Raw genomic sequence first — 14,012 nt, forward strand, 5'->3', positions numbered from 1 at the left:
TATAGTAGAGACTAGAGTCACTATATATGGTAAACTGAAAAGATTAAGATGTAATAAAAATAAAATGCCCTTTGTGATGTTATCAGTCTCTTTATTACAAGACTCATAAAAATGTCTGTGTATGCTTTGTTGAATGGCACACACATTGTCAGAGTACACTCTTAACAAAAATGAGTAAATGCTTTACAAAAAACAAGAGCGGCATCATGGCATGTGATCATGATATCACCCTTGTGATATAACACCAAGCTTAAGCAGGCAAGAACAAACCCCAGACAAAACCTTCAGTGGGAGAAAAGACCACTTTCTCCATGAAAAGTATCAGCTTATATGAAACTGGCCACTCAAGATGAGTTTCACACAGTTTGTCGACAAACAATGTTTCAATGCGATGGACAGACCTGCAGTCTCATTAAATACTGACTCGGGGGAAATATGTTAGAGGGCATACCTCACTCATTTTGGCACACTCGCTTGATATCAAGTTTGTGTGTACTGTGCATCTCACAACTTTAAAGGCACTGAAGTGGGTAAGAGCAGCATAGACGCAGTTATGAGTAGTACATCCACCATATAACTTATTATTACTAAAAAAAGGAATTATCTCAATGTAAATGTGCTGGATCCTTGTGACAGAAATCATTTCTTTTTTGCCCATATTTTAGCTAGTCGAAGTCATGGCAGTGGGTGTGTGTGATAAAGTGTGCAAGACAAGGAAAGACAAATGGGTTAAAATGCAGATGAGATTTCAGTCCCTTGTGGTGCACCCACTGTATGGGGATTGTGTGGTTTAAGATTGTCAGGTGAGGCTGAAACAACATGTGTGAAGTTTGCCTGAGAGCAAAGACAATGAAGAATGACAATTCTATAAACCTCTTCCACAACCTCAGCAACAAACTCTCAGGGTAGACTATATAAGAGATATAAGTAGTAGCATTTGTTATTTGGTGCCTTCATTGACAGCATCCATAACCACAGCAAAAAGTCTGAAAACTACTGACTTCTGAATAAATATTCTCACAATCTTGAGTTTAATGTTTGACTTTACTGCATATTAACTACACAATAGAGGAAATGGAGTTGGATCTGAAATGGTCACGATACATTGCTTACTGCCAACTTTATTATTTGTTACATTCCCAAACTATGCAGTCTTTGAAATATCAATTTCTAATATGTTACATTTGAGCCTCGAGTTATCTTGGGCTAAATGATGTAGATGCAAGCAGACAGGTAGGGCACACCGGAGGGAAATGATGGAAGCAGGGCACAGTCATTGTGGTGCTCCAAGATGACCTGCAGACACATCAGAGTTTTTTCACATCCCGCATTTAAAAATATATATATACAGACTGCCACATTTCCCTTGCCTAACTGTGTGCATAGATAGCCAAGTAAAAAGGTATGGCAGAAAAAGCATGTACATAGCAACTCCTGTATTCACATAGAGAGGCTGTGAGCGCTTTCTTTGACAAAACTCTCTAACAAAACCTTTGTTGTATTATTTCTGCTTTTATTTGTATTTTGTGCAAGTTAAAAGTTCCCTGTGGAGTTTTCTTGTTATGTTTAAATTCAACGTTTCTCACCTAAATGTATTATGTATATCCTTGAGGCCTGACAATGGCGTGTGTTGAATGCATCACCTTACCAATAAAAACAATTGCACAGCTGAATTTTGAGCTACTGATGTCCCTTAATTTTGCAATGAATAAGCACCCAGTTAATGGCTTGATGAAGACAGCTTTTGACAAGAACTTCCCATATTCTCCTTCACAAATAATCCCACTATACTCCTCTTTCCTGCACTCTGCTTACTGTCCTCAAAGCACCCTCATGGGATCTCATCCCTAACAAAATCAGTGCGCCCAACTACTGTAGCTATGGCGACTATTTCCCAAATGAGCAACGTAAATGCATTCAGGGAAAATGCAAGCAGATAATATTTCACCTCAACCAGGACGGATCTATTTCAAACTTAATAAAATCTAATTTTATGTACAACTGGCCTTCAAGTTGTGCAGTGGAAATTCACAGTCAAGGCATGGAAGCCATTGTTAACATTTACTCCACTGGGGCTCACAGGTTGCGCTGGTTTCTACAGATTGCCCATTCTTATTACTCCCACTTTATAAGGTTGACAGATAGGGACTAGTCTTCTGTCTACTTAGAAAAGCTTCTGAAGGTGTGCCATGAAGTGTCACAGTGTGTGTAAGGTGAAAGCTACACTTACTTTGTGGTTTTTAAACGGTACTTTCTGTGCGAGTGACATTGCCATTTATGGCAAAATATTCATCTTTGGAGTCAGACTTCACAAGGCATGAATCGGACTGGTGAAATGGATGTCATAGCCACATTTAAAGTCATAGCCAAGAAGGAAGTTAGTATTTATACAGCTAGCAAATGCTACACTAAAATAAATAGATTTCAGAGAGAGTCTGTCAGCTTGCCACAAGTGGTCCAGGAGAAGCACTTTGCAGTTTGAGCCAGTAGCACTGGCAGACATTTTTACAAACAGAGCTGTAGACACCAGGAAAATGGATAGAAGAGAGAATAGCGACTTAGCTAATCAGGGTCAACAGTTGTAACCAACATAACAGAACCACTATGCTGCACTATGTGTAATGTTCCTTAATGCTTGATTCTACTGTGGACATGGGGCCAGAGACTTCTGAATGTGTGAAAATGGGGGATTGGAACCGTATGACCGTAGAGGCACTCTTGCTCTGACTACACCAATCTTCCAACTCGGCCTTCATTTTTCACCTCAACTGCACACTACGGGTGGGCGGTATACCAGTTTTGTCACCGTTGTCACGTCCTGCCACGACATTGATTTTGCAGTACTGTCTTTACCGTAACACACACATTATTATGTGGTTATGTACAGGCTACTGCTTACCTTTACATTTGTGTGACTGGCCGCTTCCTCACTGAACTACTCACTCATATGAGATGTCCAGACAGACATCGCTGCAGAGCTGAGCTGCTCCTGCCAGCCCTCCACAGATCATTTTAACCGTCTGTTTTTGCAGCAAACCTTGCGCGTCACGGGGGTGAAAAGCCGCCACATCGCGCTGCTCATTGTCAACATGCGTTTTTTTTACAGCGGCATACTGGTCCAAACAGCATCTACGCTATGGCGGTCCCAAATGACACACAGACCAACCTCCCCTGCTGGGACCACGGCCATCTTCAAACTCAGTTTCTCAACTACACTTTGTACACACACACACACACACACAAACTCACATGGCTGATAACAATCATTATTGAGTTGTTTATTGTACAAAATAAAATATTAAATGTTATTTTTGTGCATGTTTTGTTATAGGCAAACTTGCTCAAACCCAAACATTAGCATGCTAATATATTAGTGTTTGTGACGGGCCAGTGTCATGGCATAGGACGGGTTGGAAGTGAAAGAACAAAAATTGAATTTTCTCAGCTAATAAGAAGTGTATTTGAAAGACTTTTGCTTATATAAATACAGTCCAGATTTACAAAACATTTACAATAATGATGTGAAAAGACTGACATACTGGAAATTAAACTTGACTTTACCCGCAATAGCTAGTTTTGTTAAAAAATATATGTAATTGCAAGGAGCTCACAGTCATTCCAAAAAGGTGATAAACCAAGCAAAGCAGGATAATGTACAACTTTACAGTCTCTTATGATGATGCAACTACAAAGATTGCTCAACAATCTAAAAAGTTATACTAATGGATCTGTAATAGGAGCAATCAAGACCAGCCTATCTATTCTTCGCCATGGGTCTGCTACAAAATCCATTTCTTAATAAGGAACTGGTCTGGGGCCAATTTATTAGCCAGTCAAATCCCCATAGTGACATGAAATCAACTCATGAGTCACATTCTTAAACTGCTACTCCACCTAAAATATGTTCAATATCACAGATATTAGCAGTAAAAAAATTAAAATAAAAAGCTTCTTAATAATAATAATAATAATAATAATAATAATAATAATAATAAGCTTTATTTGTATAGCACCTTTCATACAAGAATTGCAGCCCAAAGTGCTTCACAGCCAAAACATAAAAATGAGTACAGAATTATACAGAACATTTACAGTACAATAACCACAATGTTGATGTAAATGTAAAATAGCATTAAAAATAGTAAATAGCATTAAAAAATAGTATTAAATAGCAGAATAAAAATAGTAGAGGAAGAATAGAGGAAAAGGCTAATAGTTAGATAAAATAGCTGCTTTAATAAAAGCATTTAAATGAGTTCAAAGTGGCATAAAGTAGCAGTATTAAAGATCACCATTAAAAGGCTAAAGTACAGAGATATATGTTTAGCTTACTTTTGCCATGGTCATGTTGAATTCATGTCAGTTACTGTGGATTATCTCTAAAACAACTCCTGGAGCACAATCCACTTTATTCTGCTGTCCATCACTATGATCAGTATATTGATAACACTCCGTTTTGCCAAAATATGCAAAAGATCTATTTAAATAAAATGTGAAGCCTGCATGGTAGGTTGTTTACAGTCGTTTGTGTCTATGTTTGCCTGCATTTGTCACAAGCCACAGCAGTTCCCTGTGCAAGCTACGAATGGAAGGCGTATATTTAGACAGATATTTAGCAAAACAATGACATTAAGATAGACAGACTGCTGTCAACCTTTCACGCCTATACAAGTAATCTGAAATTTAAATTCACTGTAAGATCTGCTGATTTCTTCATGACTGATTTAAAACAAAAAAAGTTAGTTTATAGTTTATACAGTATCTGGATCATATCAAGATTGTTAAATTGCTTTCCTAGCACATCCAAAACACTGATAAAGCATGAATTATGTATGCATGTCTTCAGCTGAGTTTTGTTTTTTTCGTCTCAAGGAAGCAAAAATGCAGATTACAGATGACCTTGTGTATCTCCAAGGAAGTTATACTGTACACCACATTAATCGTGGCATAGCTGCTCGCAAGCCTTGGCATTCAATTATTTGTAAATGCTGTGTCACTGTAATCACCTTCAAGGCTTAGGTGTAAAAAAAAAAAAAGGACTGAACTGCAATGAGTTTGAACAGCAACGTCCCGAGTTTGAGTCTGACGGGGAACCTTTGTTGTCATTCCCCATGTCTCTCCCCTAAATTCCTTCCATCTGTCTTCTGTTAAAAACTCAAATAAAAGACAAGCAAAACACCCAAACAATTACGGTATAATATGTAACATTTCCCCAATAAAATGTCTGAAAACTTAAAACAAGAGTTGTGTACTTATCCTAAATGTTTCCAACTATTTTTTTTCAACCTAGAGAAATCCAATATTTTAAATACATACATACAAGTCATATGTTTCAATTCAGACCCATGTGCAAACAACAAGCAGCATTAGCTACTAATTGATGGCATAGACATAGACTACTTTAAAAGTAGTAGTAAATATTGCATGACCTCTTTGGAAGCAAGTATGGCAATTATGATAAGTATGCAATTAGTGGATTTCGGCCATATTAAGACCATTTGACTTTTAATGTGTAAAAAAAGCGGACAAGTAATTCCTTTTTTTCCCTCTCCATAGCTTTGATACAGATATCCTGTCAGAAACAATCAATAATTCATACCGTATGGTCTTTCTCAAAGCTATCAGCAGTCTCTAGACCAGGCCAGTCGCTAGCGCAGCTAGAGTCTTAATCCCCCTGTTGAGTGTAATGTGATCAGTGCAGCACAGCTAGCCAAGAGCTCAGGGAATCACCCGACATCAAGCAGGCAGTCTAGAGAGGATTTGGCTTGTATCCCTTTTCAAGGCTGTCCTTCAAAATTTGGATTTCATGGATTTGTATTAGCCTAGCAACCAGGGGAGAGCAATGAAAAACAATATATAGTTCCTGCTGGTAAAACAATATATGGCCAATCCTCCCTGCTTAGTATGGTGTTGGAGCTCTGTTCCTATTTGTGATATCACCATTTCAGCATAGCGCCACTCTTATGAAGCAATAATGTCTTCCTAGAGGCAGTCACACTCACTGGCCTGTGATTCCTGCTGGACATTGTCCGCAACTAGTGTATGTAATGATCACAGAGAATTGTCTGTCTTAACCTCAGAACAAAAAGGAAGCAATTCCTGGAACCACTTTCTACATGATGCGACACCAAAATTGATTGCAACCAATGAAATTGTCACTTCATGCTCCACAAACAAGCAGCAGAGGCTGCTAAACTTTCACTGCATTTGTATGTGTGCCAGTTTACAAAAAAAATGTCTTATCCGATTATTAGATTTATTGATGGGACAATGTGCCATGGTCAGTGTTCTTGAGTATACTCTGGTGTTATATATGGAGCTTAGGGTTATAGATGGAGCTTAGGTAACTTTTCCACAGTTTAAGAATGTCACTTCATGATTGTATTACAGACTAAGCTGACAGGAAGACACTGTAAACACTATAGACTTGCTAATGGTTCCCACGTGGTCACGTGGCATGGATTTTTATGGTTTCCCATAAGTGTTTTGTGTTATATTCCATCTACTTATAAATGGAATATAACAATATTCCATCCACTTCTATGCATGTATATGTTAGCCAGTGTCACACTGTATGCATGTTGGGAAACATATGCATAAAATACTCTTTGATAAGATTGTTTGTTGTGCATATTGCTGAGGTTGGGGGAAAAATCTGATCCCTTCTTTACATAGAAAACACAATATATATAGCTGTATAAGTAGACAATAAAGTTCCTGAATGAAATAGAAATAGAATGTCCTGTTCCCTTCAGTATTGATATTTACTGTACATCTATTAATTTGATAATTTTAATAACATATCAGAAAACTTCTGACAAGGATCAGGCCAAGGATCAGGCCTGCAACACTATCACTGTCACCTGCGAATGTAACACATCCCGAATGACAAATGGCCTTTTGGATTTATCCCAAGTAGCTGTGGCTTTACTCTATGTTTGACTATAATTGACTTCCCGCCTCAAAATGTCTACATCACTGACTTGCACAGGCTCATCTTTCAAAGACCGGGTAAGTCACAGAACATATCCAATGCGCCTTCCATTTCTGCCTGAATGAACAGGTCAATAAGACCCAGACAATGGGCTGGCAGTCACATAATTATCACTTCTGACAGCCTTTTATACAGGGACACTAAAAACACAGAAGAAAATCTCAAAAGAAAGTCAAAAGAAAGTATCCCTCAAACCCCATTTCATTACCCAAGCTACATGATGTTTGCTGCTAATCTATGTTAATGGAAAGTTTAGTACCATGTCCGCAATGTGTTTATTAACATATTCTGGACATCTTTCACATGCATGGGAGTCTATCCATACAGTATATGTGTATTATGGCAGTGCTGTTGCATCCTATGAAGTATGACTGGGAGTATGGCCGTGACTGCGGTTATATATAGCCATGTACCAAATATAAGTTTTTGACTCGCTCACTTACACCCTTGGGATCTAATGACACAGCCAGGGGGTTATGCTTCATACTAGCCTCACTCTGGCAAGTCACAGTAGGAGGAAGACTGGCAAAAGAAAAATCAACAACTGTTGAATACAGCCTAGAATGAGAAGAAACCTTTTCCAATCTGCTGCTCCTGAGGGAACAACATGTCCAGGGAGGAGCACCTTCCATCCCTTCTCCCTTCCCTCCTTAGATGTTCTTTTTTTGTTTTAAAATTTACTTTTCCACCGACTGGATCACCAAATCTTGTGATTGTGATTTGACAGAGACGAGAGAAATCATGATTCTCCTCTTCAGTAATATCTCCAGAGATAAAGAACCCTCCCACCCCCTGTGGCGTCCCCATGACAGGGACAGGCAAGCAGTAGGAGAGAAATGGGAGCATGCCATCCCCTCGTCAAAGGATGCTCCAGATTCTTCCTGAGGTCTCACAGAAGCCTTGAGCAGCGTCTAGGCCTAGCCTACATTGTGACAGATTTGGGTGATGTGTTTTACCTTGGGGCTGCTGGACCTTGGCAAACCAGCCACACGGGCACACACAGCTACATCCACAGTCCTCTAAGGGAAAGATTTGCTGTCTCTCTCCATACACGAGATTGACATCAACTGTAACTGTTGAGCAAGTAGCTGGCTCTTATTATTATTTTACTACAGGGGCATTGCCCTTAGAAACTGTTTCTGTCTGTTACACTCAGGAAATATGTCTTGTTCATCTAACTTGCAGCAACAACTTGATTGCTGAGTTTTTCCTGTGAAGATTTGTGACTTTCACACATGAACTCATGCATCATGCACCTATCTCATTATCTGAAAAGCCGATTATATATGTTGAAAAGCTTTCAAGCATTGAGGAGAAGTTAGCTGTATGTTCGCACAGGCTATCGAAAGGCTTTTAAATCCATGCAAGTAATGCAATGAATGCCAAAAGGGAAGACTGGTGTATGAACAATACAATCAATAAAAGGCAACGTGCCAAGCAATGTTGTTTTCAAGAAACAATGGATTATTAATCTTACAAGTTTGTTGTTTATTTGATAGATGAATCAAATTGTCTAGCAATATATAGTGCATTACATAATCCCCTGCATTGTTATTGTGGACAATGATCATGGTCCTTACGAGTCCCTTAGGGAGGAGAAATTGAAATAAGAATTACACAAAAAAGAAAACCCAATGGATGCACATAAAAAACACAAGCAATCAATTGAACCTATTGACCAACTGCATAATGGTGCGCTGGGTTGTGGTGTACAAAGGGTCAAATTTGATTTAGCCTGCTGTTAGTGTTTCTTGTGCTCGAGTGCAATGTGCCTCTTATGTAATTAGCCTCCTGTGCAAAATTTGATTTGTTTGGGTTAATCTACCTGTAATTACCCCCCTAAAAGTGATTGAATGATCTTCAATGCAGTTGAATTACATTAACATTGCATGTTACATTTTACTTTGTTAGGATAAATTATAAATTGAATGCAACATTTTAACATCACATGGGTGTTTTAGTCCAGCACACCACTTTGCAATGTCACTTCCATCTGTGCTCTCATTACGCCCTCCCTCCCTCTCTAGCATCTCCTCCATGTGACTGTTCTGCCACTGTGACAGGGACCATTCTGTCTGTCGGCCAGACAAGCCACTGCGCTTTCTATAGTTGGCTGGACCTACAGGCAAGTATCACTCATCTCCACACCCAATGTTTTTATTAAGAGTAAGAAAGAAAGAAACCAGCAAGCTGTTTGACATAAACTTACATCTGCAACAATCACTTAAGCCAGTGAGCTGAGGTGACCTTCTCAGATTTCATTTCAGTGTGCCTTTTTTTCTCTCTCCTTCCTTCCCAGAACAAGTGAGTAATTAGAGCAGAAACATTTGCCTACACATCAGACTGCAGAGCTGCTTATGTGTCTGTCCGTAAGCAGGCAGCCTTCAATAAAACTGTTGTTACTGCACTAATTTTACAGTAGCTGCTCTGATTAAATACTTATGTGCAAGCAATATCTGAAGATCCAACACTTGTCATACATGCGCTATCATATCCATGTTGTGTAGAGAGTCCGACTATTCTGAGTTTAATTTCAGAGAATGTGGTCTCCATTTATAAGTGATGATGTAAAGCCCTCATACTGTATCTCTTTTCCTGATAGAGACCAGAGAGTAATCTCACTTACAAATATGAACATTAGGCTACCCAGTGATCCTAAAGCTCAGTGGTATTAATCACTAAAGATCATTTAGAAATGTAAAAAAAAAAAGGTACAAGGAAACTGCCTGCATGTGTTGTGCTCAGGGCAAAGCACATTTGAATATTCCCTGTGACCTGCCTTTGGTCAACGCCTACCTTTCATTTCCATCAGTCTCTACACTAAGTGCATCTCTGCCTGTGCCACATGTAGTAGTCTAATTAATAAATATGAATGTAAACATTAAACTGTAATAACTGTGTTTACCTAACACTCGCATATTCCTTTTGACTTTGCTTATTTTATCCTAGACATTAACCCATTATTTTCAGGCTGACATATGCTTCTGACCTAATTTTAACAGTTAGCTGTACGCGCCTGTAAGCTCCGTTAAAATAAAAAAATATTGAACAGATATAAGTTATTGGATGGCGTGTGTTTGAGTGTGAAAAAGGCATAAACAGCAATGTTTTTATAACGGTAGTTTGGCGACTATATTTCTTCTTTTTTACCTTTTTGCTATCGACTGACCAAGCTTACACTTTATCCATCGCAGTAGTGTACCCTACATAGTAAAGGCTTTCGACAGTGCCATATAAAAAGTCCTGTTAAACAGAGGTCGAGCATAGGCTAAGCCAAAAATGTATAACCTCCTCAAAGTTAGGACTAAATACGAATCAAAAGACTTCTCTGCTCTCGCGCGTCAGTCAGGCACACAACGCCCATCTTCATCGAGGGAAATTAGAAAGAGCCACAAGACGAAGAAAAGCAGTTTCCCTCCTGCCCTTACCGTCGAAGACCTTGAAACGACGACGGCCACGACATCCTGGATTTCTTTAGCCCGGGTCGGTGCCCCGTGTCCACAGCGTAAGTTCGGTCCATGCTTCTCGGGTTGAGGTATCTCTCGGTGTCGGAAAAGCCTCTTTGTCTCACGCGGTCGTTCTTGCGCACTACCAGCGCGTGGTGGAGCGGAGAGAGCGCTGGCTGGTTCTGCTGCCTCCACAGATGTTTAGGCGCCTTTGCACTCACGCCGGTTCCGCCGCCGGTGCACAACGATGCCGTCCCCACTTTCCCGCAGGCTGGGTCCATCCTCGTTACGTTGGTTTAAAAATATTGTGTAATATAAATAAAACACTTAAAATTGAAATGTAATGACCGGGGGGGCAAGGTGTTGGGTGGGGGGGGGGGAGCTTCACTCCGAGTTAAGGTGTTTACTAGTAATCCAAAAATTAGGTCCGAAGGCAAAATTACAACCCTAGATGTAATCGAGACAACTTTTTAGTGACTCTGGGTGCTTCACGTCCAGTTGGGTTTTTGGAGATCACGTATGAGTTTAACTCCATCAACTTGGTCCTCACTTCCCTGCAGAAACCCATTGGACAAAGCCACAATTTAATCGATTTACGCATCACGAGGTAGACCTCTATGGAAGGGAGAAACGTCCCAGAGACTACGAGGAGGAACTCTACTCAATTTATCTTGGTTTCCAATTGCTCCCCCCTTCCTCCGTACACGCCCATTTCAGCAAGGTGCTTGTGTTGCTGCGACGGTTAGAGACGTTCAGGACAGTCCACGCAGGCAGATGGTCACAATATCAAGCAAACCTATGTAAACTCCCGCGGCTGTAGTTAACTTGACCCATGGTGTGCGTAAAACCATCCAGACATGACAACACTGTTCTTCTGCTCACAGTCCTCTGCAAGGAACAGGCTGCGACGGCAAATAGGGAGCAGGGTGCAACATGAGCACCTCCCCTAAAATCCTTCATGAGTGAAAAGCAGGAGATGGGAGTGAACACAGAGCCAGGTTGCCAAATCATTTAACAATGAACCACTTTTACTATCCAATAGCCCAAATGAGATAATGTATCATAAAAATATCAGTTTGTTGAAGAACTGGACTCAATAGAATTGAGCAAAATAGGAATGTATTTGTAACATCAGGCAATAAACTCACTGCAGGTAAAATAAGCTCACCTTGACAGGTAATTAATTAAAGAGAGGGCCATTACAGGATGGATGTCTTTGTCCGCGATATCCTCGGGTAGAGAGGAGTGCAAACATCCAGCGACCTTGTTAAACCTCTCCTACTCTGTTCTGTTTGTCATCATTTCCAGGGAAAGGGGACTTTGAGAAAAGACTGCTTTCTTTCCTTCCTACACTTTCTTTGCAGCTCAGGCCCATCACTCTAGAAGAACAGTGTGGGGATTGCAATCTCCCCTGCTTTAACAGCAGAAATGTAATCATCTCAAAAACAATGTGAAAACAGAAGTGGCAGGCTAATGAAATGGTGGTAGGACAGCACACAGAGAAAAGACAATAGGAGAGTGCCTTGCATGCACACATGAGCAACTCATGTGTGGACTTTGTGTTGATCCACCTTTACCTACTGACGTTAACCATATTCCCTGCAGGGATGCACCGATATAGCAGCAGAACTGAATTAAATTTAGGTTTCATTATTTGTTCCTAAACAAGGGGTACATCCTAAGTCTCTTATTTAATATTTCCTCGCTCCTCGCTTGAACCGGAAGTGGCACACGGAGCAGCCTTCATGGAAGTCTTTTACCAGCCAACTTATTGGATATCAGTTAGCAGCTAATCGGACTGATCTAATACTTTTTAACATCACTGGAGTTTCATACCGGAGTGAAGACAGATAACAGATTAAACTCAGGTGCAACACTCTTTGTATATTGTATTTGTTTTCTGATTTACCCTTTACTTCAAAATATGTTAATTGTACAGATGCGGTCCGTATCACAAAACGGACCGCAAACAACTTTCATTTATAAAAAAAGAAATATTTTCATGATCTGTTATTTCTCCCAATACATTTTATTATGGATGCAATTAAATTTGGAGAGAGTCGAAGAGTCTGTCAGCAAGAAACACTTTTTACATCTACACTTTTATTTATATTCATCTCCAGTCACATGTGAGGCTCATCTTTCCTGAGTGTCAAGTTGATGTGAATTACGGTATGTTTCATTTAATTAAATAATGAGTTCACAATCAGAATATCAATAAATATTGATGCAAATAATACATAAATAATATTAATGCATACTGCCCGTAGAAAAGGTCCCTGTGCCTCTCAGCAGGACACAGTAATCCAAGGCTGCTGCTCTGGCAGTGAGAACTGTGTGCCTTTATTAGTATTAGCACAGTCTCTTCAGCTGACTGACAGCTGTGTTTGCCGACATCAAAAACGGAGGTCTCTTTATGTGACGCTTCAGAGGAAAGGACGTCTCATTTCCTTGTTTCCTCTCTCCTTGCATAGTTAGTGAGGGAAACGTGGAGGCAATTTTAGGGACTTGGGCTGTACCCAAGGTTATGGGGAATATCATATCCCATCATGCAGTGGGAGTCACCTTCACCAAACAATGTACCAGATGGGAAACGTTTTACATTTGCATCCCTTCCATATACACTATGTTTGCCACTGGATTCAATAACTTTGTAAACATCAAACATGTTGACATGTAAATCTGTCAGTAGTTAATACAGCATAAGCGCTTCAAGACATAAGAAGCTTTCAGTCAGCATGATGAAAACACAGTATTGTTAATGTTTAGATTTATATTATCTTCAATTTGTTTAATATTATACAGCAGTTCACAATAGACAAGTTTGTCCCCCCCCTACCATTACAAATGTGTTGATTGTTGACATTTATCGGAGCTCCCAACATTCCGCATGGACAGCTTGCTGTTCTTTGCCGCAATCTAGTTTAATTGGCTTCATGATTGATGTAAATGGCTGCATGTACTCACCTGCAGAAGTTACATCCAGGTGAAGTAGCCTAGCTTATTTCAGAAGCCCATAGACAACAATATAATAAAACATTTTAATTCTCATGTTTGTTCCCACTTCTTCTTATGTTGAATTTAACTGTTATTTTGCGATAATAGGATAATGACTGAGATAACTATTAGTGCATTACATAATTAGAGATTCCTCCTAAATATCCATGCCATTACTCATTTAACAGAGTAGGTTATCAGCCAAACCTGACCAATTCACCTCACAGTAAGTAATGACAACCCAATATTATAAACCTTCCAGAATATAATTCAACTTTGCAGTTGGCGTAGAAATGTTTCTATTTATAGTTAAGATGTAATGTCTAGTTGCAGCCATGTGTTCCCTTACACATGGAATAATTAACCTAATCTATTACACAGTGAGCTGTACAGATTTTTAATTTAAAGAAATTGAGCACTAGTGGGATCTGTGCATGTATAACTACAATCTGCATGTATGCATTTCTAAAAATGTTAAAGTAGTAAGAGAGAAAATCAGTTAATTTCCAACTGATCTGACAAATTTGACATGACTCTCAGATGAAACAACAGATGTATATAAACAGGACAAAAAC

The 14,012-nt window shown here is 39.5% G+C and overlaps 1 protein-coding gene across 2 annotated transcripts in view; it reads right to left on the bottom strand.

Moving 5' to 3' along the window:
* Window positions 1–14,012, bottom strand: part of pde4d (phosphodiesterase 4D, cAMP-specific) — a 156,269-nt gene that overhangs the window by 107,260 nt on the left and 34,997 nt on the right. The window contains exon 1 of one of the 2 annotated variants that reach the window (XM_029439343.1): window positions 10,423–10,721. The exons of the other annotated variant lie outside the window; for it this stretch is intronic. Within the exon in view, the coding sequence (XP_029295203.1) occupies window positions 10,423–10,721 (299 nt within the window). Of the gene's footprint in view, window positions 1–10,422; window positions 10,722–14,012 lie in introns of those variants that run through there. 2 annotated transcript variants of the gene reach the window in all.

This window comes from Cottoperca gobio, chromosome 9 (assembly GCF_900634415.1).
Source record: "Cottoperca gobio chromosome 9, fCotGob3.1, whole genome shotgun sequence".
In the NCBI taxonomy this organism is placed as follows: Eukaryota; Metazoa; Chordata; class Actinopteri; order Perciformes; family Bovichtidae; genus Cottoperca; species Cottoperca gobio.